Source organism: Phalaenopsis equestris, unplaced genomic scaffold (assembly GCF_001263595.1).
Source record: "Phalaenopsis equestris unplaced genomic scaffold, ASM126359v1 Scaffold000434, whole genome shotgun sequence".
In the NCBI taxonomy this organism is placed as follows: Eukaryota; Viridiplantae; Streptophyta; class Magnoliopsida; order Asparagales; family Orchidaceae; genus Phalaenopsis; species Phalaenopsis equestris.
The window spans coordinates 183,439-209,309 of record NW_018164875.1 but is presented as its reverse complement, the minus strand read 5'-3'; the positions used below and the strand labels follow the sequence as shown (position 1 = coordinate 209,309).

Sequence of the window (25,871 nt, the reverse complement as noted above, 5' to 3'; positions counted from 1 at the left end):
ATCGCTCCTTGTTTCCTGTCTCCTTGCTCCAAGCCACCATCCACCTAACCCTCATGCCCACTAACCCAGCTGCCGGTCCATCCTTAATTTCCTGCTTCCAGCAGCAGGACCGTTGCCTTCAAGTTTGTTGCACTGCATCAAACCCACCACATCCTTCCAACTTCTTGTCGACCTCTCCCACCTGCCTACCAAGCCTCACACAATATGTTGCACCTCCTCTAGACCATAGGTCCCCCCTTCGACACTCTTTGAATCGCTCCATGTTTCCTGTCTCCTTGCTCCAAGCCACCATCCACCTAACCCTCATGCCCACTAACCCAGCTGCCGGTCCATCCTTAATTTCCTGCTTCCAGCAACGGTCCAACAGCATGACCGTTGCCTTCAAGTTACCCGTCCAGCAAAAGGCTGGATCGGCCCCTCTTCCCCTTCCATAGCTCATAATTCTCACTTTTCTTATGTAGTTTATTGCCTATATCTCTATTATAAATAAGTGTGTTTGCTAATTCTAGAGTTTATTCTAGTTTGGTTTTAGCTTCCTGCTTATAAGCATCTTCCCTTGCTATGGTTGTATTCAAGTACAGGTGGTGCCCTGGTTGTATCCTGCTCCAATGTGGTGTTTATCTCTTCGAATCGCTCCATGTTTCCTGTCTCCTTGCTCCAAGCCACCATCCACCTACCCCTCATGCCCACTGACCCAGCCGTCGGTCCTTCCTTAATTTCCTGCTTCCAGCAGCAGGACCGTTGCCTTCAAGTTTGTTGCACTGCATCAAACCCACCACATCCTTCCAACTTCTTGTCGACCTCTCCCACTTCCCTACCAAGCCTCACACAATATGTTGCACCTCCTCTAGACCATAGGTCCCCCCTTCGACATTTGAATCTAATTTAACAATTTTTATTTTATTTTCTTCATTAACACTTTTAATTAATTATAAATCTTTGTAGCCTTATAGTCAATTAAATTTTTAAAAAATACTACTTATCAAAGTTATATATATAATTGATTAGTAGTATTTCGAGCCAAAACGAGTCGAACACGAACGAACAAATATTGGTTCTTGTTGTTCGTGTTCGGCTCGTTAACTTAGCGAACGAGCTGAAAACAAGCTTCTTATTAACGAGTCGAACACAAGCTGTTCGCGAACAACGAGCCGTTTTGACAGCCCTTATGCAAACATTCAAGCATTTTTTTTTTTAACTTCACGAGATGATTCAAGCAGATTCTCATAAACCTCCAAGAAATCAAAACCCCGGGAGCATTCAAGTCGAAAAAAATAAATTTTTAATAGTATGGTGATAGTTCCGACTACTTCTAATTTGGTTTGTACATAACTATAAATCAATGATGGATTCTATATTGGATTCAGCGTATTCCCTGGAAATTAACCTAATGGCAGTGCTTGGCACCACACACCATTGATCCAAATTCATCATAGGGTTTTGCCCCTGTTGATCATCCTATTATTAGAGATATTGGTGGCCATGCCTCTTTGTATCATGTCGTTGATATCAGCATTTCTAATATTAAAGGTTTTGCCCCTGTTGATCATCCTATTATTAGAGATATTGGTGGCCATGCCTCTTTGTATCATGTCGTTGATATCAGCATTTCTAATATTAAAAAGATAACGGATAAAATTTTTCAACTTCTATATGCCAAAAGGAGAAGTATAAAAAAGTCTAACATCATTCTCCAAAACCTCAAGTGAAGCATATGAAAGAAAACCACGAGCTTTCTTTACTTATAGGCATCATTGCTTTTGGACCCTACCACAGTAGTTATTTTTAAAGTTTTTAATCAAACATAATATCTGCAATTGCTTCATTTTGCTCAATTTCCTGTGATTGATGATAAAATTTTATAGTTAAAAAAACCAGAAACGGTATAAATAACGAACTAGGGGGCATGCTCTGACAACTACAGAACAAACAAAATTAAATTAATGAGTTGGCTTCCCCAAGGATGGAAATACTATGGGCCTTGGGAAAATAATTATGATAAAATGAACATTAGTATAAACACAACACTTAATTAAATGATTATAAATGCAGAAATTAATCATCATATTCATGAGTTCTGGGAGTATGGGTACATGCCATAACAAGGATGCAGGTGAATATAAGGGTTGTAAGGATTATCAAAATTAGATAATATTACCTTGGCAGCAATATGAACAAAGAAATCATGAACATTTGACATGATGTTCGGTAGAGACTGTAATGATGATGACCTTGAGTTCAAAGAATTATTTTCATTATCGAGTAGTAGAAGCTGCTCTAACTCTTCAACCCACTGACGACACTCAGCAAGATACTTCTCAAATTGAGAAAGTGAAGACTGCATAAATAGAGATGGTCTCTTTGGGAACCCACTATAAAAATCATAGAGAGGTACCATCGAACAACTTGTCGGTTGATTGCTGGGGTTCAAACTCGCGGGGCCTGCCAAAGAATTACTTGCAGGGACATTATCTAAATTACTTGAGATATTTGGTCGAACAAATCTTGGCCTAATAATCATATATGAGCGCACAGCTACTTCTGTATTCCACATCATGCTTTTTACTTCAGACGTTAGTTCTTGCACTATGAACTTTTCCCTATCCATAGCAGCACTGATTCCTCCAAGTTCCTAAACAGTGAGAGCAGACTCAAATTTTCAAAGATAGCAAACAAATGGAGAATTAACATAAGAAAAAGTCATAGCAGCAGCACAACGGAAGCAATTAAGAACAAATAATATGTTATGCATTTGATAAAGGAATAGATACATATACTCTGAGTTGCAACTAAATACAGGTGAAAAGCAAAATCTGACATAAATAATCTTTAAATTTCTGACCACATGGGAAAAATTTATGATAACACACCAAAGAAGTTCGAAAAGGTGAGAATCACCACGAACAATGCTCTACATTAACAATGAATGGTGCTGTACTATCTATATGAAGGAAAATGGGCCCAAAAGTAATATTTCATGGTACAAAGAGTGGTAACCTGAAGAGACATTAAAAATGGATAAAAAAAATTTTGGTAAGTATTGAAATGGCATGAGTAATATTAGGAACCTTAATATAATCATGCACTTACCATTTTATTACCAATTATACAATGTGCGCTACAAGAAGCTAATTGTATGAATTTTTTTTCTAGACAAGCAAAGTCATATTAGCAAACAATTACACTAACAATCAAAAGAAATGTCAAAGAAACATAATCACAAAACAAATTAGAAAAGTTATTCACTAAGAAATTACCATAAAGGATTCTGCAATGCCTTAACCTCAAAATGAAAGTAAAATAATACAGGTCTAAAGGTGTAGAGAGTGTGTATGAATGAGTGTCAAAAGAAGCTAGATAATGGGAAAGAAACTTTTGAACCTGTAATATATGGCTAGCATCAAGCTCAAAACTGTCACTTGACATTGAAGAGCCATAAAGTCGACTATTCTGTTCTAGCCTTTGGCTCTCATCCTTGTACTCCATAATGCGTTCCCTACAATTAAATAACAATTATATAAATAATAAATATTATATATATACAGCAAAGAAGTAAGAGGCAGGCATTATTTGATTCATATAACATTCTAGCCTTAGAGTCAAAGTAACTGCAATAATTATTGAACAAGGACTACAACAAATTGGAGAGTCGCATCTTTTCCGCAGAACTTGTATGACTAACCAATCAAGATAACTCTATCCAAGCAGGCACAATATTAATTGTCGACACAGCAGATTAGAGAGAAAAGCTGTTGTACAGAGATATGAGAAATTGTTAAAAATTTGCATAGTATATTTGGTGAATATATAAATGTAATTTTGAGTGATAAAAAAACTCTAATAAAAAAGTATTGCATTTGTATGTTTGCATCAAAGATTAATATTAAGTCCCATCTTTTTTAGATTTAATATAAAGATGCTGATAAAGTATTCAAAGTGAGGAACTTCAATCTATGCTACTTGCATATTCCAAAACATAAAAATAAACGTGCCAAACCATATCCTCTTGGTTCATTTTAATAGTTCATAGCACTAAAGCAGTTTACGAACCATGTCACTATACCATGATATTTTGGAAAGAAACATTACTCAGCCGAATCTCCTAAAGCATTTTTACCAACAGCAGAAAATACAAGTTTTATCAGCAACCACAGCATTATCAAAAACAAATAAATGTGCTATAAGAGTAATATCATGTTTGTTTCTAAATCAGTAACTTCCACCTGTTGAATGTATCAGCTTGGAAAAAAATCAACATCCACTACACTTAATAAATCTATTAATTGATGCAATTAATAAATGAATCCGTGTTATCAAAAACAGCAGAATCAATTTTATTAGAAAACTTAATAGTTAATTTTCCAGAAGATTCCATTACTCCAAACTTTAGAACACGAAACACCAAATTAGAAAGATATCTTCTTGGGTACTTCAGAGCAAATGGCCAACTAGGTCAATAAACTTTCTCCCCACAATTAATGTGCCGTTTATAAAATAGAAAACCAATACAAAGTAGGATACAAAGTTCACAGCTGTTATCAAAACAATTGGTTTAGTTTCCCTTCAAAAAAAGGAAGACCAGAAAACCAGTGAAGGTCCACACAACTACTGTAACTCTAATCACTCGTCCTCTATCTTCCCTGCAAAACCATCTACAGAACACCACCAAGGAAAACTACTCTTAGGTAAAACTGGCCCAGATCCTTCTGCTACAGCCTTCTGATTCTAGTAAAATAAGAGGGAGCATTACACTGAAAAGATTACTAACTGCCACCATATAAGGCATCCTTGCCCGCAAAAACCCATTAAAAATGACACCATCGTTAATCAAATCAATTCACTATTTATGCTCTGCATAATTTGCATAAGTACTATTAAGCTTAGTTATTTTAAAAATGATGCGCCATCAAACAAATTAAACAGCCAAACTTTTAAAACAAAGGTAAAGCTTTTCGAATTTCAGGTCAAAGGCTTTAGAATCAGTTGAGGATAATTTTAAGAAAGACACATTTCAGCAAGCAGAAAGTCCCCTAAAAGTAAAATACTTCAATAAACCGGATAGATATGAGCCTTCCGCATCCTTGGCATATTAGGATGAACAGTTGTTAGGAGGCTCTGGCATAATTGGACAAGTATAGACTATCGAGGAGTCAACAATTTGTTTGGACCAGCTTTGGCCAGCTATATAGCTTTCTTCTAGTCGGGAGTTTTGAGAGCTTCATTAATATTTTTGGAATTTGTATTATATTAAGTGATAAAATCATCAAATTTAGTGAAAGAACTATATAAATCATGAAGTTTAGTGAAAGGACTTTATAAATCATGAAATCATATATCTGGTGCTTGGTGCATGATCTCGACATTTTTCTTAACATAATAGGATAGTTGAAATTAGTGCCTACATCTATAAATTTACTCTCACGGATTTATAGTTCCTTTGGTCCTTAAACCAAGTTTGAGTTCTGAAGCATGTTAGTGATATGTTGATTGTGCCCCCTATTCATTATTCTTTACCCTTCTGGTATGGATATGAAGCTCATTCTTCATAATTTAGGTGCATTAACAACAACATGAGAGAGTATGTGATTTTAGTAAAACATGATTGCTCCTTATTCATTATTCTTTATCCTCCTAGTGTAGATATGAAGCTAATTCTTCATATTTTAGGTGCATTAACAACATGAGAGCATATGTGATTTTAGTAAATTTTAACTAGGTTAAATGAGGGGCAATAAGAAATATTCATTTTCCATAGATTTGATGAAAGATTATGGTGTATGAACAAATAAATTCCAAATTCAAAACTAATGCTTTTAAATTCCATCCAACTGAATTTTGGATTTGCAATAAAGTTGGTGTTCAATGAACGTTATGTCTACAGAATTATATATTTTTCTAATGACAAAAAATTGTATTTATACATTTATTAATTAGGAAGTATCCAATAAAGATACCCTTGATATATTTATAATCTAATTAGGTATGGAGCTGAGAATAAATGTAAATGAAGACTAAACACCGAAAATTTTTGGAGGAAGAGAATAAATGATTTTGTTCTGGGGAAATTCATCGAAATAGGTTTCAATAGAGATTGCAAATATAAGTAAACTTGAGGGCATTCTGTAATGACATAGGTAACTATTAGAATAACTACTCCCTAAAGATACTATGAGGAGAATATTAGTGATCTAGCCACATCTAATAGGTTCCCTTTTTTCTCTTTTCAATAACCCCATTTTATTAAAAAGCATTAACACATAAGTTTTAGTTGATAATCCTTTGATTTAAGAGAGAATTATTTAAAATCAATTCAAGGTATTCTTTGGCATTGTCACTTTTAGCATTTAGATTTTGGACAAAATTTGAGTGTAGATCATGGTGTAGAGTTATTTAAAAATTTGCTTGCTTCAAAATTTTCCTTTATTAAGAAAACCCAAGAAAGAAGGTAAAAACATCAATAAATTCAATAAATCATCTACCTCTTAATATGTGTTTTTACTCTAGAAGGCACCCACACAACATTAGGACTAAAGGAAAAGATTGGAAAGATTTGTAAATTTGACTGAAATTAGAACTACATATGTTCAACCACATAATATATTTCACATTGAAAGTCCTTTGAATTTGTTTGGATGAATTAAAAAGGAATTAAATTTTAAAAGTAAGCAAAGCTTCTATATCCTAAGCAATAGTGCCAAACCAAAAATTTATTATTTGAGATGGGGTTTTAATGAAAAAATAATCCATTGTTTCAGCTTGTACCTTACTTAAGATGCCATTCATTAGAAGGAACAAATCGTAGAAGTGAGATTACAAATAAAATTTTTGCCTTGAGTAAATTTGATGATTGATAGTAAGTTGTAATCTAGATTAGTTACTCAAAGTACAAAATCAAGTGTTAGATCTACTAAGAGGATGATATAACTTATTCGGAACATTTTTTTTTATAATGTCCCATCTACATTCAGGCATTACAATTTTCATGGGTTGGACTCCAATTGTGGAAGACATTTTTATCTCTTATTATATGATTTGATGCTCGCAAGTTTACTACTAAAGTACTAGTATTTTTCATATTCCAAATGAGAGCATTTGAGAATTTAGGTTTTTGAGCAACCAAGTTAATTTTGGTGATGCTCCAAAATAAGCTTTTAAGCTTTTACTGGGTGAAAATTTGACACTTGATTTATTGTTCAAATTGCTAAAATATTGAGATAACTATTGTGTTTTGTATTTATTTTTTGTCATCCTTGGAAAATTTTAATTCAATATTTCATCATGTACGTTCCACATTTTGGATGTGGTTTTCCATTTCAAAGTTGATTTCCAACATTAGAGTTGATAACTTTTTGGCCAGTAGTTTCATCATAACAATTGCTGCTATCTTCTTTCCAAGAGAATCCTTCATATATATATTTATGAAACTCTTATTGGACAAATATTGGATTTCAATGGCAGTGAATTAACCGTCAAAATGAAATAGCAACTTCATTATAATAGACCGTTCAACCTCATAAAGAATAAAACTTTAATATATGTAATACCATCTTGAAAGTTAGGTTGTTAAGAGATGAGGGTAAAAAATAAGAAATTGCACGACTAAATTTTATTGTCTCATTACGTTAAAAATAAGATGAGAACTAGTACATAAATATGTAATGAAATAACTATCAAGAGAAGAAAGAAATATGAAAAATAATCTTTGATTATGAATTTCAAAAATAACTACATAGGATAAATAAAATATTTTAGTCCATGGATTGTTAGATTGAAGTAGATGTAGAAGTGTTGTCCAAAAATTGATAGATTCTTGTAAATAAAAGAAAATAATCTTTGATTATGAATTTCAAAAATAACTAAATAGGATAAATAAAATATTTTTGTCCATGGATTGTTAGATTGATGTAGATGTAGAGGTGTTGTCCAAAAATTGATAGATTCTTGAAATAAAATTTAGTTTCCATGAATTGTTGAGTTGTTGTAAGTGAAAAAATGTTAGCCATGGCTTAAAATTTATTTTAACAAGAATTAGTACATCCTTGCATCCCATCAAGTATGTTGATCAAAATAGAAGCTTGACTAGATGAGGTTCCAACCAAAAAATGTCAGATTTGTGTTTAGGACAGAAACATTTGGACAATGAAACCTTAGCTAATGAAGGACTTGAAAATTAATAGTACCCAATTTAGTAAAAGGTTGTGAAAGGCATGAGAATAAATTGAGAAAACAATGATTGATACTATTTTCTTTCTTTATGTTGTTCTTCCGCATTTCAATATCCCATAAAGGTTAATTGTTAAGAAATACATTTTATAAGTCCTTTAGGATATGCTTTTAGTTCATAATACCAAAATCGTTGTTGTCTAAAGATTGCCAATTCCCACAATTTTTAAAAATGCTTCATTGTGCCTCTTCCAACATTGCAATCGCCTCCAGAATCTTCTTCATGATCCAAAGGAATCTATTTTGGAGCATTTTCATCCTTCCCTAGTATGAATTGTTGAGAAAGAAAAAGCATAATCATTTTTCATGACTATTTATGTTGTCCATGGTCCATTTCATATATTGAGATATAAAATCATTATTATATTTTCATTTCTCCTTCCTTACCTGCCTTGGCAACCATGCATGAATGAATTATCAAGACCTTAAGCTGTAAAGAAAACCACTTTTCAGCGACAAATGATGTTCTATTTCTAACCCAAAGCTCTTCATTCAATTCCCTCTCCCTCTCCTTGAAGCAAGCCTCTTTTCAAACCAAAACGAAGTTCTAATTATAAACCAATGCTCTTGATTCACCTATCTCATAAATGCTCAATTTGATCAGCTATGTGCTTTTAGTCCATATAGGGAAGTCTAAAACATTTCTAGCTTAGCTCCATTATGGTTGGCCAAAACCTCACATCAAGAATTTCAAAACAGTCCACTTCCTCAACCAAAAATTTACTTACAAAGCCCAATCGTTTCCACAAGCTTGTAATCTATCTTATATCCTAAACAAAGCCTAAAACCTAGCTTTCTCCTAGCTGGGATCGAAGAGTTCAAGTAGCAGTACAATGCAAACTCAAGGTCCTAATCTACAAATTAAAACTTATCTTAGCTCCAACAAAAAGCTTTACAGCTTCCTCCATGTTCATTGGTTTTTCCACTTTACATAAAACACTTCTGTCAATATAAACTCTTTAAAATTAATTCCAACCAAATCTAGAAGAAAAAAACTAGGTCGTCACACAAAGTTGGATCTCGGCTATGAAATGTAAGAAGGCCATCAAACGTTCATCCCAATTCCTGAGCATCCATCTTTCTCATATATTCACAAGATGAGAAGCGCATAGAATGATGCATAACTAAAAGGTTTTCAAAACTGTTATCAAGCAAGAAATTCTTATAGTTTTTATCGTTTTTCTAGAGCTAAGGCAAAGTCAATTGTTTCGGATAAAAGAGAAAACATTCCGTTATGTGTTGGATGAAAAAAATTAAACTTACAACTATATGTCAAAAAGAGCATCTACGAAAAGTAAAAGATAAAGATACCTTATTTTAGACATTTTGGAATGCTATCCAGAAGGCAATTCAAAGTCACGCCAAGTAATCAATTTAAAAAGAATGGCATGAATTTCTAACCATAACAAAAGAACATAAGCGATTGAAACTGAAAACTTATGCCATGTTCAGTTTTCACTATAAGATCCGTGAAGCGCGGTGAAATATATGAAAAAGGGGGCAATGCAACTAAAAGAAAGTATATAAAGAATAAAAGTAACCAAACTCTATTTGAAGGAGGAAATTCTGGGAATCGGAATGCAGATCCTCAAATTTCGTGTTGTAACTAGCAGGTGACCTATCTGTCGTAAAAAGATACAACTGCTGCTGCTGTTGCTGCGGCTGCAGCTGCAGTTGAGGCTGGGGCTGGGCGAAGGAGGTAAACTGCTGGTTCTGTGTAAATAAGGACGGAGGCTGCTGGCCTGGCGTCGGGTTTAGGTTTAGGGTTGGGGAACTTTGGAATAGCGGGGCAGAAGATGAGAAAGAGAATGCCATTGCTTGCTTCCTCCCCCGTCTTTCCTTTCTCTACTGATCACCCGCGAGGGTTTGAACTGTGAACTTTCTCACTCTCAAACCCTCGCAGGCACTCGCACGGGTTTTTGTGCGCGGTGCCATTGCTGTTAAAATTCTGACTATTTCTTACTTTGGGAAAATTTGAACTTAGAATAATTGGAAAAGTACATTATTACTAAAAAGAATTATTTCAGATTAAAATAATCACTTCTTTATTAAGAATTACATTTTTTTTTTTAATTTGATGCAAACAAAAGTGACCCAAATTGATTGGTATGGCCAGTGATGGGTAGGCATTCACTTATTTATATCGCCCAGACAATTTCGAAAGATCATTTCATGGATCAAATGACTATCTTGATAAGTGCGGGCGAGCTCGATATGAGAACTTGATAATACAGACGAGCTCGATACCAGTGCTCTATGAGTGTGGGCGAACTCGACGGAGGAGCTCGCGATGAGCTCATCAGAAGAACCCGCTTAGCCTTCTAAGAGGCAAGTTATGTAGTTGTGTCTTTGACAGACGTGGCTGATGAATATAGTTTATCTGTAGCCAGTTTTAGGTGTGCAACATCCATTAGACCCATAAGATCTATCTAGTGTTTGGGCTTCTAAGATAACTTGGGAAATCCACTTTTGTAAGTGCACGCTCAAATCTTATATTGACCAAAACAAGATTTGAACTCCTCATTCAAACAAACTCAATATTGAAATAAATTTGAATCAATTCACCTCTTATTTCAAACTCAATTTCAATTTGATATCAATTTTCTTATTGTGTAAACCAATTCATTTATATTTTAGGACAACATGTGTGGGACATTCCATCAAAATGACAAGTTGTGCATTATTGTTGATAATTAATTAACATTTGCTAATTTAAAAATATTTTAAATCAAAGCACTCATTGAATGGTAGCTATAGATTATTTATCAAAAATTTTAAGGATATTAATTTTTATATAAAACAGAATTACAACGTTGGAACAATAATATCATTAAGTATAAAATTAAGGTAAAAACAATTAGGGCTTAACCCTACTAGTAACTAACTTGATCATGATCTTTGGCAACTCATTGATTGCATCTTTCTCTTATTTTAAAGGCCTTCTATTTTTCTTCTTATGATGACATTTCGACTTTACTAGTGGGGGTAAACACAAAAACATCTTTAATTTCTTTTGGAGCCTTCTAAGTGTCTCATTTTGTATTTAGTATATATATTTTTAGCATATGCACCTAATCATACTTCGTATAAAAATTTGTTCATAAATTATAATAATTAACACTTGATCTTGAGCTATAAATATTGTATGTTCGCCCGAGAGACATATTATATAAAATTCTCAATGCATGTCATTTCATGCAAATCGACACCAATATTAATATTATTATCAATTATATATAATTCAAATTAACAAATGTAATAAATAATCATACACTGAGCCTTATTCCAAAGCTTCATCATTGCTTTATTAATTTATGTCATTATAATAGTTTGTACATCAAATGCAATAATACATCATAACATGTATTCAAAAATATTCCATCAGCACTAAACAATGACCCACTTGCATTTTTGAAGTATTCGATATAACCACTCAAGGAAACATTAAACATAATTGAAACATCATACATTGTCATGACTTGTGATGAAGATCATTATGTATCTCTGAATTATTTTAGCCATGTGTTATCCATATATTGATTTATTGCTTTCAGCCTTAAGATACATGAAAAGTTAAAAAAACACCCATTTACTAGTTTTGAGTAAATCACAATATCTCTTAGATATGGCTCATATACCATAAAGAGACAGATTCTGGAGCGGAGCGGAGCGGAGCAGAAGATTAGTTTCCTTATGTGGGTTGGGGGTGAGGTACAGGGGTAATTTGGCAATTACATATTGTACTCCATGGTTTTCTAGGGTTATAAATAGGCATGTATGTAACCCTAGGTGTTATCCCAAATTTTGTAACCCTTTTCTGAATATTGAAACGAATTCGCCGCTCTGCTCCCGAGGACGAAGGCAACCTTGTCGAACCTCTTTAAATCTGTGTGTTCTTCTGGATTTGTGTCGATTTTTTTTTTTCTTCACCCTAATTTATCAAATTCTGGATTTGTGTCGATTTCTGTTTTTCTTCACCCAAATTTATCAAAAAGTAGTATCAGAGAGAGGTTGGAGGGCATAGAATTTTCTGATGCATGAAGAAAGAAAATTTGAAGAAAATTTGGCGGCTAGGTTTCAAGGATTCGGGCTTCTGCAAATTCCGAGAGTTTGGCGAAGCTTCGGAGGAGTTGGCGCAGGAAAAACGGCGGCAGAGGAGTTCGCGATCTTGGACGCTTCGGAGACTAAGGGCTTGCGACAGTTCCAGTAGTTCGTGAGATCAAGCGAGAGACAGAAGTTGTTCACGTGGGAGTTCCTATTCGCGATTCGCTGGGGATGGAGCGCAGTATGGAGGAATCTAGAACAACATGGAGGAATCTGGAAGAATATTCTTCTGAATTTCCTTCAAAGGAATTTCCTTTGTTGCTGTTTAATTAAAGAAAATATTTAGTTAAGGAAACTTAATTAAAATTTTCTTTGTTGGAGGCTGCGGAGAAGGAAATTAGAAGTTCTGATTTTATTCTTTTGCGGAAAAAGGAAAGTTTTTGAACTTCAATTAATTTGTTTTTGAACTTCAATTAATTAAAAAAAATATTTTAATTAATGAGGATTTAATTAAGGAACCTTAATTAAGAAAATATTTCAATCTTTTCTTTTAAAAAAAATTTGTTGCCTTTCTTAAAAACTTAATTAAGGAAATTTTTTCAATCTTTTTGAGAAAGATTCTGAGCAAGTAATTGCAGAAGTATTTGTTGCAGGATCAATTTCAAATGGCAATATCTGGTGCGAAATTCGAGGTAGTGAAATTCAATGGAACTGGTAACTTCGGATTATGACAAACAAGGGTGAAATATCTGTTGGCACAACAGGGAATCTTAAAGGTTTTGCGGGCAATGAAACCAGATTCCATAAAGGATGAAGATTAAGAATAATTTCAACAACGAGCGACAGCTACTATACGCCTATGCTTGGCAGATGAAGTTATGTATCACGTGATGAATTTAAAATCTCCAAGGGAGATATGGAAGAAATTGAAAATTTAGTTTATGACTAAATCTCTAACGAATAAATTGTATCTGAAGCAAAAGTTGTATGGGCTAAATATGCAAAAAGATTCTGATCTGGAGCAACATGTTAATGGTTTCAATCAAAAAATCACAGATTTATCACGGCTTGATGTGACTATTGAGGATGAAGACCGAGCAATGATTTTGTTGTGTTCACTGTCTTCTTTCTATGAACATCTGGTCACTACACTTACATATGAAACTAAGGGCTTGCGACAGTTCCAGTAGTTCGCGAGACCAAGCGAGAGACGGAAGCTGTTCGCGTGGGAGTTCCTAATCACGATTCGCTGGGATGGAGCGCAACATGGAGGAATCTGGAAGAATATTCTTCTGAATTTCCTTCAAAGGAATTTCCTTTGTTGCAGTTTAATTAAAGAAAATATTTAGTTAAGGAAACTTAATTAAAATTTTCTTTGTTGGAGGCTGCGGAGAAGGAAATTAGAAGTTCTGATTTTATTCTTTTGCGGAAAAAGTAAAGTTTTTGAAGGAAAAAGTAAAGTTTTTGAACTTCAATTAATTAAAAAAAATATTTTAATTAATGAGGATTTAATTAAGGAACCTTAATTAAGAAAATATTTCAATCTTTTCTTTTAAAAAAAATTTGTTGCCTTTCTTTCTTGATTCAGGATGCTTTTATCACATAACATCTAACAGGGAGTGGTTTACTTCATACAGGTCAACTAATTTTGGCTCAGTTTATCTAAGAGATGAAAGATGTTGCAATACTTTGCATGATCAATTTCAAATGACAATATCTGGTGCAAAATTCGAGGTGGTGAAATTCAACGGAACTGGTAACTTCGGATTATGACAAACAAGGTTGAAAGATCTGTTGGCACAGCAAGGAATCTTAAAGGCTTTGCGGGCAATGAAACCAGATTCCATAAAGGATGAAGATTAAGAATAATTTCAACAACGAGCGACAGCTACTATACGCCTATGCTTGGCAGATGAAGTTATGTATCACGTGATGAATTTAAAATCTCCAGGGGAGATATGGAAGAAATTGAAAACTTTGGAAGAAATTGGAAACCTAGTTTATGACTAAATCTCTGACGAATAAATTGTATCTGAAGCAAAAGTTGTATGGGCTAAATATGCAAAAAGATTCTGATCTAGAGCAACATGTTAATGGTTTCAATCAAATAATCACAGATTTATCACAGCTTGATGTGACTATTGAGGATGAAGACCGAACAATGATTTTGTTGTGTTCACTGCCTTCTTTCTATGAACATCTGGTCACTGCACTTATATATGAAAAAGAAACTATCAAAGTTGGTGAGATTACTGCAGCATTGTTGGCTCACAACCAACGAAGGCAGAATGCAAGGGAAAACTCTCATGGTGATAGTTTATATGTTAAGGATAAACAGGATCGTGGATGGAAGAAAGAGAAGGAGGGTTCTGGATGGCGAAATTCTAGATTCAAGCCGAAAGACAAAAAGACAATTCATTGCTACAAGAAGTCAGGTTATATGAAGAGAGATTGTCCAAAGCTCAAGAAGCAAATTGGGGAGAAAGGTGATGAATCATCAAAGTCTGTAAATGTGGTGCAAAATGACAATTCATATTGCAGTGATGGCGATATGCTTTCAGTTTCATCAACTCGGTTCACAGATGCATGGATTCTTGATTCAGGATGCTCTTATCACATAACATCTAACAGGGAGTGGTTTACTTCATACAGGTCAACTAATTTTGGCTCAGTTTATCTAGGAGATGAAATGAAAGATGCTGCAATATTATTGATATTGGAGAAGTCAGAATTAAGATTTATGATGACACAGTTAGAATATTATGTGATGTCAGACATATTTCAGATCTGAAGAAAAATTTAATTTCCTTGGGCACTTTACATAGAAATGGTTTCATTCCTAAAGAAGATGAGGATAGAGAAACCATCATAATTGTTAAGGGTGTACTAACGGTTATGAAAGGAAAGTTAACTGCAGGAAATATCTATAAATTATTGGGGAGTACAGTTGTAGGTGGAGTTCATTATGTGGAGTCAGATGATGATAGTACAAAGCTATGACATATGTGTCTGGGTCATCTCAGTGAACGTGCGATGGCGAAATTGTATAGAAGAAACCTGTTGCATGGTGTTAAAAGCTGCAAGCTCGATCTTTGTAAGTGTCGTGTTCTTAGAAAATAGACTAGAGTCAGTTTTATGACTGGAAAACATAAAATTAAAAAGAATCATGATTATGTGCATTCTGATGTCTGAGACCCTACCAGGGAATCATCATTAGCAGGATCTCAGTGTTTTGTTACCTTTATTGATGATTTTTTCATAAAAGTTTGGGTGTATTTTTTGATACAAAAATCTGAAGCCTTCTCTGAATCAAGCTGTGGAAAGCTAAGGTGGAGAACCAAACTGGCATAAAGATCAAGTATTTGAGATCTGATAATGACACGGAGTACACAGATTCACAGTTTCAGATGTTATGTGAGGAGCATGAGATTCAGAGTCATTTTTCAGTGCACAAGACACCTAGTAGAATGTTGTGGCAGAAATGATGAATAAGTTCTTAAATGAAAGGCAAGATGCTTGAGATTGAATACAAGGCTTTCTAAGAGTTTCTAGGCAAAGGCTGTGAATATGGCATGCTATCTCATCAATAGATCACCTCGGGTATTGTTGGGTGGCAAGGTTGTAGAAGAGGCATGGACATGTAATCCAGTTAATTTCAATCATTTAAGGATTTTTGGTTGTCTTGCTTACGTGCATGTACCTGGAGATGAAAGATAAAAACTTGATGCAAAATTCAAGAAGTGCATCTTTCTGGGTTATAAGAAAGGTGTGAAAGGATACAAGTTTTGAGATCTGATTGCAAAGAAGATGGTGATCAGCAGAAAATGCAGTTTTTGATGAACAATTTATGTTACAGCAAAATCAAGACAAGGTGCAAGAGAATAGTTCCAGTTCAAATGCAGTGCATATGGATATAGAACAACATCTAAAAACAACTAAGAGAGTTGAAGGTTCAAATCCAACACCTGTTGATTCCATTTCAGATGATCTGCAAAATTATAATCTAGCTAGAGACAGAAAGAGACACATCAATATAAGACCTCCTAGCAGATTGAATTATGAAGACTTGGTCTCTTGTGCACTTCTCATCAACAACAATGATCCAGCTACTTTTCAAGGAGTTATCAGCAGTCAGGAGAAAGAGATATTGATAAGTGCAATGATTGAGGAGATGGAGTCTTTGCAGAAAAATCACACATGAGAGCTAGTTCAGCTTCTTGAGGGAAAGACGGCTATTGGGGTGCAAGTGAGTGTACAAAAGGAAACCAACAATATCAGCAAAAGAAGGGGAAAAGTTCAAGACTCAACTGATAGCAAAGAGATTTTCACAGCATAAGGTAATAGATTATGATGAAATTTTTTCTTCTGTGGTCAGACATACTTTAATCAAGGCAGTGCTTGCATTATTAGCCATTTGGGATTTGCATTTGGAGCAAATGAATGTTAAAATTTCTTTCTTGCATGGTGATCTGAAGGAGCATATTTACATGGAGCAGCCAGAAGGGGTCACTCAACCTGGACAAGAGTATCTAGTTTGCAGGTTAAAGAAATCGTTGACATGAAAGACTCTTCTACAAAACTTTATGTTTCATATGTTAAAACTGATTTGAAAGCTTTATTGAGCCAGAAATTTGAAATGAAAGACTCGGGTCCTACAAAGAAGATTCTTGAAATGAAGATTCATCGAGACAGAGGCTCAAGACGATTATGTTTATCTCAACGAGTATGTTGAGAAAGTGTTGGACAAGTTTGAGATGAGCAAAGCAAAGCCTGTAAGCACTCCTTTGGCAAATCATTTTAAGCTTTCTTCAGAACAGTGTCATGAGACAGATGCAGGAATCGAATATATGACAAATGTTTCATATGTTAGTGCAGTTGGCTGCTTGATGTATGCAATGATATGTACTCGTCTTGATTTGACTCATGTTGTTAGTCAAGTCTGCAAATACATGGCTAAACCTGAAAGGGGACATTGGGAAGCAGTCAAGTGGATTTTCAGGTATTTAAAGGGTACTGTAGGACATGTAATCATTTTTTACATTCAACAAGATAATCCTTCAGTTGTGGGGTACGTTGATTTTGAATATGCTGGTGATTTAGAACAACTGAAGTTGAGTCAATGACAGTAGCTGAAGCTGCAAGAGAAGCCTTATGGCTTGCTGGGCTAGTAAAAGAACTGGGCGTTGAGCAAGGTGGAGTTCAGTCGCATTAGAACCAAGCATATTGATGTCAGGTATCACAAGATCAGAGAATTGATTGCTTCTGGTGAGATACTGTTGCAGAAGATTTATACTGATGAAAATGCAACTAATATGTTGACCAAGCCAGTTACTATCAACAAGTTCTTACATTGCTTGAACTTGTTGAATGTCTGCAGTTGCTAGAGAAGCATGGTGGCCCAACCCACTTATGGTATGTAAGAAACTCCATGACGTATTTCTCCTAAGTGGCTGGATATTCTCCATGGTGGATATTTGGATATGACTCATATATCATAAAGGGACAGATTCTGGAGCGGAGCAGAAGATTCTGTCCAAATCAGGGGAGTTTCCTTATGTGGGTTGGGAGTGAGGTACAGGGGTAATTTGGTAATTGCATATTGTACTCCAGGATTTTCTAGGGTTATAAATAGGAATGTATGTAACCCTATGTGCTATCCCAAATTCTGTAACCATTTTCTGAATATTAAAACGAATTCGCCGCTCTGCTCCCGAGGACGTAGGCATCTTTGCCGAACCTCGTTAAATTTTTTTATTCTTCTAGATTTGTGTCGATTTCTGTTTTTCTTCACCCTAATTTCTCAACAATCCCCAATTGACTTTGTAATTATAAAGTTAGGATTATAATCCCTAACTAACATTTTATTTATAAGATAATCATGAAGTCGCCATTATCTACAACACTTGTCTACATGATTTATTTATTTCCATATACGACACACTCACATCATCACCTATCTATATATGTTGTATGTTCACATCATCGCCTATTTGTGCATGTCATTTGTCAACAATATTAGAAGAATATGTAAATCTAACTAACCTTACATTATTATCATTTGTGTAATAGTTTGCAGTTGATTTTTTTTTAAAAGCGACAAACATAAATATGTGATACACTTATAGAGACTACTAAGATAGCCAAAATTAAGACATGAGAGTTTAAATAAAAATATAATTTACTTATTAATTAACTAATATTAATTTTAATAAAATTTACTATGTAATACATATTATATTTCTTGCATTGCTTGTACTTGTTGAATGTCTGCAGTTGCTAGAGAAGCTTGGTGGCCCAACCCACTTATGATATGTAAAAAACTCCATGATGTATTTCTCCTAAGTGGCTGGATATTCGCCAAGGTGGATATTTGTTAGATATGACTCATATATCATAAAGGGACAGATTTTGGGGCGGAGCGGAAGATTCTGTCCAACTCAGGGGAGTTTCCTTATGTGGGTTGGGAGTGAGGTACATGGGTAATTTGATAATTACATATTGTACTCCAGGATTTTCTAGGGTTATAAATAGGAATGTATGTAACCCTAGGTGCTATCCAAAATTCTGTAACCATTTTCTGAATATTAAAACGAATTCGCCGCTCTGCTCCCGAGGACGTAGGCATCTTTGCCGAACCTCGTTAAATTTTTTTATTCTTCTAGATTTGTGTCGATTTCTGTTTTTCTTCACCCTAATTTCTCAACAATCCCCAATTGACTTTGTAATTATAAAGTTAGGATTATAATCCCTAACTAACATTTTATTTATAAGATAATCATGAAGTCGCCATTATCTACAACACTTGTCTACATGATTTATTTATTTCCATATACGACACACTCACATCATCACCTATCTATATATGTTGTATGTTCACATCATCGCCTATTTGTGCATGTCATTTGTCAACAATATTAGAAGAATATGTAAATCTAACTAACCTTACATTATTATCATTTGTGTAATAGTTTGCAGTTGATTTTTTTTTAAAAGCGACAAACATAAATATGTGATACACTTATAGAGACTACTAAGATAGCCAAAATTAAGACATGAGAGTTTAAATAAAAATATAATTTACATAATTTAATTATTAATTAACTAATATTAATTTTAATAAAATTTACTATGTAATACATATTATATTATACAACATGCTATATCGCCATACTCAGAATTTTGAAATCAAATTAATTTACATTAATTAACAAAGATTTCAAACTTATTTTTACTAAATGGTTAGCTTTATTTTAATAAGTTAAAACAACTTAAAATTTTTATTAGTTGATATACATTTCAAATTAATTATACTTTAAGATTGATTTTGTTAATTAAATTATTCATGAAGTGAAGAGCTAATTGAATTGAATCAAATATAATTGATCTTGCTATACAAAATAGATCATATGACTCAATGCACCAAATAATTTTTTTTTTTAAATTTCCTGACAAGCTTAAATATGAAAATCAGTGAGAGATTTAAAGAGAGCTTGGGAATCATTAAAAGAAGATTTTCTTGTGACAAAAAGATTTCACATTAAATTTAAGAACATTACATGTGTAGTCCACATTGTTGTTAAGAAAAAAGGTAACTCTCGAGTGAATGAGATTACGTGCAAAGTTCGGATGTAGAATTACATGCAGACACCACACAAATTACAATGAGTACAACATTGTACTCATATTTTATTAGATGTCCGAATGTAATTCGATAGTCGAACTCTGTGCGTAATATTCTTTTAAAGGAAGGACTTGACGAGTAAATTTAGCTGTATGTATGTATGTAAACCTTTCTTTAAAATAAATAGAATTGCATTTTATGGCTTCCACTACACTTTTTATTTTATACATTTTTACTACATATGCTCTTGGCATTTTTAATATAATGGAAATTATTATAATATTTATAATAGTTGATTTGATGATGATTGAATGATGTATTGAATTTCTCTTGATTTATAAAGAATATTATAAGATAACTAGTTAAATATAAAAAAAAAAACAATTAGAATTAAAATTTATTATTTAAAGTGTTCCCATTGATTTTCAATTTAAGGAAATAAATATATTATTATTTTTAGAAAAAAACAAAGTTAGTCTTTATTTAGAAATCACATAATAGTGTATAGTAAATTATACACGGCTGTATATATATATTTGGCAAGCTTATGATATTTTTGTAATGTACATAATTATGCATAACCCCTTAAAATTAAGTTAAAGGTTAAATGTATAACATGTATGGAAAAATATTACATCAAGACTCTTTATATATATTTGGCAAAGCTTATGATATTTTTGTAATGCACATAATTATGCATAACCCCTTAAAATTAAGTTAAAGGTTAAATGTATAACATGTATGAAAAAAATATTACATCGGGACTCCTAACATAGAGCTACGTTCGGAGTCCAATGAAATGACGTCACGTGGAGGTGGTGGAAAAATTTAAAAAAATCGTTTTAGCGTAGAGGAATATTCCCTCCGTGTTATTTCACATTATTCAAGTGATATTGTGGTGATATTTATGTGTTATTGTGTTCTGAAAATATTCCCGGTGTTATAATAACACAATAACATATCAATATCACCGCAATAACACCTAAATAAAATGAAATAACACATGAGGAATATTCTCCTGTGTTACCGGGTCAGATCACAAGAAATCACGTGCGTTATCTTGAAGCCACGTGTCTGCATATCATTGAACTCCGAACGTAGCTCTACGTTAGGAGTCCTGATGTAATATTTTTTCATTATCTATAGGCACTTTTTTTTTCATTACAATTAAAATCATGGAAAGTACAAATTTTTTTTTTCAAAATTTATCAAATTTTGTATGATAAATGCATCTATATTCAACCCTTTAAAATCAAATTAATTTTGTGCAAATATTATGGAAAGCCCATAAAGTGTTTTAATTGCATGTATTTAACTATCAATTAATGAATTTATAATATTTTCTACAATTGCAAATATGCACAAGTAATAATTTATACATATTTATATAAAGTGGCATATAAATATGTAAAAATCAAAATTTTGATATTAGATATGTAAATACATATGAATTTAGTTGTCTCTGTGTAAACATTTCTTTAAAATAATATATATTATTAACTTGATGGATAACATAAATAATTACAACCCATTGAAATTCCTATGGACATGTGAATTTATCAAGGTTGCAACGCCAAAATAGTCCCCAACTATTTACATGGGACCGTTTTAGTCATAGAGTTTATAGAAGCACCGCCTAAACTTTTTAAATTGGGGCTTATATTGTCCCCATCAAACACTGTTAGAGCTCAATTTTAAAATAATCAGAAACTATTTTAGCACTTCTATAAATTTTAGAAGTGAAACAATCCCATCTATTTTGGCACTTTATGCTAACTTTGTCAAAAATTCATTTGTATGAATTAAAAAACATATAATTGGAAAATAGAATAAGTGATTTCAACATCAGTGTTAGAAAAAAAATAAAAAATAAATACTGAAACATAAAAATATGAAAAAGCTGAAAAAAATCATTCATTCTAAATGTAGAAATACTACTAATAAAAGCCAAAACTCCTTACACATTGTGCACCATACACCTCTCTTTCCCATCCTACCTTAACCTCACCACCAGTTATGAATATGCTGCCTTCAACTAAGAACAAACCCATGAAAAAAAAAAAAAAAAAAAAAAAAAAAAAAAACACTTGGGGCATTAACAGACATAACACACAATTCTTTTGTATTTACATATCTCACGCCTAAATTTTTATATTTACACAAATAATCTTAAATATCATATAAAAGATAGCACTATTATCACTTTTAAAAGGTGAAATATATGTTCTCATGCAAAAAGTTTATTGCACCAAAGTGCTATATATATGTAGATATGAAAGTTTTGGTGTGAGACATGTAAATACATAAGAATTGTGTGCAGCTTATGTAGATTTCCCTTTTTTTGAGCGCTCTAAACTGACCCATTAGAATTTCTCACATTGTTTACAACTAATACCCTGAGGAGTGTGACAAAAATTTTTGTATCAGTGCACCAGAATGTAAATCAAAGATGAAATCTTTATGAGGGAATTTGATTTTGTTTATTGCGACTCGACGGGTTCATGTGGTATTCATGAGTCTAACAATAAGTATTAGAGGGCGCCGCAGAGACCCCAACAGCAAGCCAGAGAAACCTCATGCAAGCCCAATGGCAACAGGTTACAGATAAAAAGGTAAAAGGGTTTATTATAACATACACTAACTATCAATAAAGAAAAAACAAAAGCAAAAATCCTAAGCTATGGCTAATCCTAACCTGGTTATGTAGCAGAAGTTCAGTTCTGATATAAAAAGCTGCAGATGTCCTCCATTTAGTCTTTCAGCCCCTACATGTAAGCTTTTGCAAGGAGAGACTCCGAAGGTTTTGGTGCAACATTTTACCACCAACACATTTCCTCCATTAACTGCAAGTAAAAGGGATATATGTTAGGAAGCAAAGGTAATATACTGCCTCGAATTCTCAACCATCGAGATATTGTCCATTTGGGACTAATGGCCTCATGGTTTTGTCTCATTGTTGTAACTTCTAAGGAGGGCACTCATTCCGACTCTTAACTTTTTTGAGTTTCATATGAAATTCCAATATGTCATATCAAAAGATACCTCGACATTTAAGAGTTCAGCTTTAATCTAATTAGGGGCATTTACATGCATACCAACAAATTCCTATGTTTATACATATCTAACACCTAAAGTTTGCCTTTTTTTGACATTTATGCCACACAAATATTCCATATCACATCAAAAAGACCATCATTTTAACATTCAAAAAGTGAAATATATATTTTTTTTATACATAGGTAAGGTGGTATGCATGTAATAATTGAAGTTTAGCTCTTAGATATGTAAATAGATAGGAATTGTCAATTGAGTGGTATGAATATAAATCTTCCTTCTAATTATGGGGTTTCATCGATAAAAACAATCAATATACATATGTAAATATCACTAACATCATTCAAAACAACATATAAAGACCAATTCGACAAGAAAATTGAATAAGGTTTGTGAATTCAAAATTGATTAGAAACTTTATTATATGAAAGATAAGGAGGAATAATCGTGATGATTTCTAACCTTTGTAATCATTCCACTCATATTTGATGCGGAACTAACCAAAAACACCTCTACACTTAGGTGAGCCACACAAACATTCCTTCGGCCCCTTAATTCCGGCAAGAGAGCTCAACTTATCGTCCCCGCTCACACCATAGTCAAATGTGAGTTCTGTCATAGGAGGAATGTGCTTAATGGCAAAGAACATAATATGTGGATATCCTTCCTCCCCATGATCATACAAAACTGGTTGCCAAAAAACATTTGGTGAACAACTATGGTTCATAAAACGCGCTATATTGCCCACATTCTTCGCATCGATGATTATGGGAAGCGGCTTAAAAATCTCATTTTGATTTATACTCGGTTCACCTATCAACTCAGGAGTATGATTCCACTTTTTCGTCTTCTCGTCGAGGTAAGTTGCACGAAAATTGTAATGTGTCTCTTCGCCATAATCATCAACTTCTATCTTTTGAACGACTTCGCCGGCAAACTCACATATGAAGGTGCCCGCTCGTATAGCGTCCCAGGACCGAAGACCCCACCCCCGGTCCCTCGTCCTGAAAACTTCAAAGTGAAGTTTTAAGCCCTTTTGGGTCACTCTATTTCGACAATTAATTGTGCAAGAACACAAATTGTTGCACTCGTAAACCATGGATTTTCGGCTCACGAGTAATCCACTAGAACTATAAGGCAGAATGCCGTCATTCTGCTGCGAGCAAGAGCAATTGGCATCACCTGGAAGGCAGACACTAAGGCAAGGACAACTCTCCAAAGGCCTCATGGAGCTAACAGGCCTCATATACTTCAAACTAGTTGAATAAGTAAAATGGTTGGGCCCTTTGGCATCATCAACCTCATTCACAAGGCAAACCGGTAAATTTTCGATGCCGGACGATATGTCGGGAAGGATAACTTTGCCTCTAGACGATGGATTCGATCTCCATTCTGTTGTTCGCTTCCACACACCGAGTCCTTCTGGTTGCCCGGGTTCTCTTAAGAGCTTATATTTGAAGATGTTGAAACCAGACTTCCCTTTATCAATCCATGATTCATGAATCTTATAAAGCCCATCATAGATGTAAATCTTACCGGAAATTAAGTTCATGTCTTTGGCGCTGCGAATCACCCTCACGGAATTGCCTCTATGCATGCTTTTCTCAAGAGCAAGATTACCCCTTTCAAGCTTCTGATCGTCAAGTTGTATTTTTTCAGCATGTCTGTTACCTACTCCACCGCCCTGACCGGTGTAAATCAGAACATTGGCATCACCCTCATCGTTTTCGTAGCCGCCGGAGGAGACGATGCTGATTGCCGCCGGTTCATCGGCTCCAGAATACTTAGTTATCATGTAATCAATGCCTCCCATGCTTGGAGCATGCATTCCAACCAAACACAGCTCGATTCTGAAGAAGAAGATGTCTCCAACATCTACACCAGGAACAGATCCAATCCTTTTTCCCACGTTAGCACGAAGATCGTTGGCTGTCATTATGGCGCCGGCCTTCAGGTCGGCGCGTTTGCTTGCATCTGTTGTCTCATCCAGTTGTAAGAGTCTCCGCCGGAGAGCGTCGAATGTCATTAGAACCACCTCAACAGACTCTCTGGGATCAAGAGATGAGGGACATATTAAAGACAAATCTGTGATTTTTCGAGGTCTCTTTCTTCGCCTTGATTTGCTCCTTTCACTGCCTCCTTCTGTTTCAGAATCACCCCAACCATTGTAAAAACTCCTGCTCATCTTCCCAGAGGGCTTAACCTTCCTTCCATAACTGGAGGTATGGATGGCTTGCTCAGAATTTTCATGGAGGTTAATGGGAACTCGTGATTGGGGGTAGGGGCCATTGGCGGCAAGAGGTTGAGCTTTGGCCGGAGGAGAAGATGGAGCTGGAGCAGTGAAGAAGGCATGAAAGCTGTTCTCAGAAGAAGATGAGTCGCCGAAGGGGCTAACGCAGACGAAGGGAGGAGATGAACCAGAAAAGCTGAATGTGGTGTTGAATCCATAAGGAGCAGGAAACATTGGGGCAAGTGATCTCAAAGGCTTCACATCCAAGACAGCATCTTCCTGTGTTTTTCGAGCTTCCATGTCTGAACCCTATCAGGATCACAACTCACAAACCTAGGGAATAAAGATTCACATAAACAAAAAGAAATTTCAGAGCTTGATCCCATTCAAAGAACAAAGATGGAATTTTTTACAATTGACAGAACAAATTATCAGGAGGATTAGCTTACTCGCAGATACTTCAGGATAAAGATAGAGTTTTTGCAGGAGCTTTTGATTGATCTGAGAGACAGAAAATACTTGGAACCGAGGATAAAATATTACATCCGGACTCCGGATGTGCAGATAACGGCCCGGATGGAGGGGAGAAGAGGAGGAATCGGACCTCCGCCGAGGATTGAAGAAGGAAGAAGAAAGAAGGTTGCTTTTTAGGGCTGCTGCATAAAGCTCAAATTTTTTGCTTCAATAAAACTAGATGGA

The 25,871-nt window shown here is 34.4% G+C and overlaps 2 protein-coding genes across 2 annotated transcripts in view; both read right to left on the bottom strand.

Annotated features, from left to right (window-relative positions):
* Positions 1-10,177, bottom strand: part of LOC110027642 (nuclear pore complex protein NUP58) — a 36,174-nt gene extending 25,997 nt beyond the window's left edge. The window contains exons 1-3 of the mRNA XM_020729155.1: positions 9,770-10,177; positions 3,382-3,496; positions 2,159-2,632 (exon numbers count right to left, since the gene is read on the bottom strand). Coding sequence (XP_020584814.1) covers positions 2,159-2,632; positions 3,382-3,496; positions 9,770-10,038 — 858 coding nt within the window. The 5' untranslated portion in view covers positions 10,039-10,177. The remainder of the gene's footprint in view (positions 1-2,158; positions 2,633-3,381; positions 3,497-9,769) is intronic.
* Positions 10,178-22,182: 12,005 nt separating this feature from the next.
* Positions 22,183-25,871, bottom strand: LOC110027660 (histone-lysine N-methyltransferase, H3 lysine-9 specific SUVH1-like). Its single transcript, XM_020729174.1, has 3 exons — positions 25,622-25,871; positions 23,405-25,505; positions 22,183-22,731 (listed from the first exon to the last, which is right to left on the bottom strand). Exon 2 carries the CDS (start codon positions 25,470-25,472, stop codon positions 23,439-23,441), a length of 2,034 nt encoding a protein of 677 aa, XP_020584833.1. The 5' UTR covers positions 25,473-25,505; positions 25,622-25,871; the 3' UTR covers positions 22,183-22,731; positions 23,405-23,438.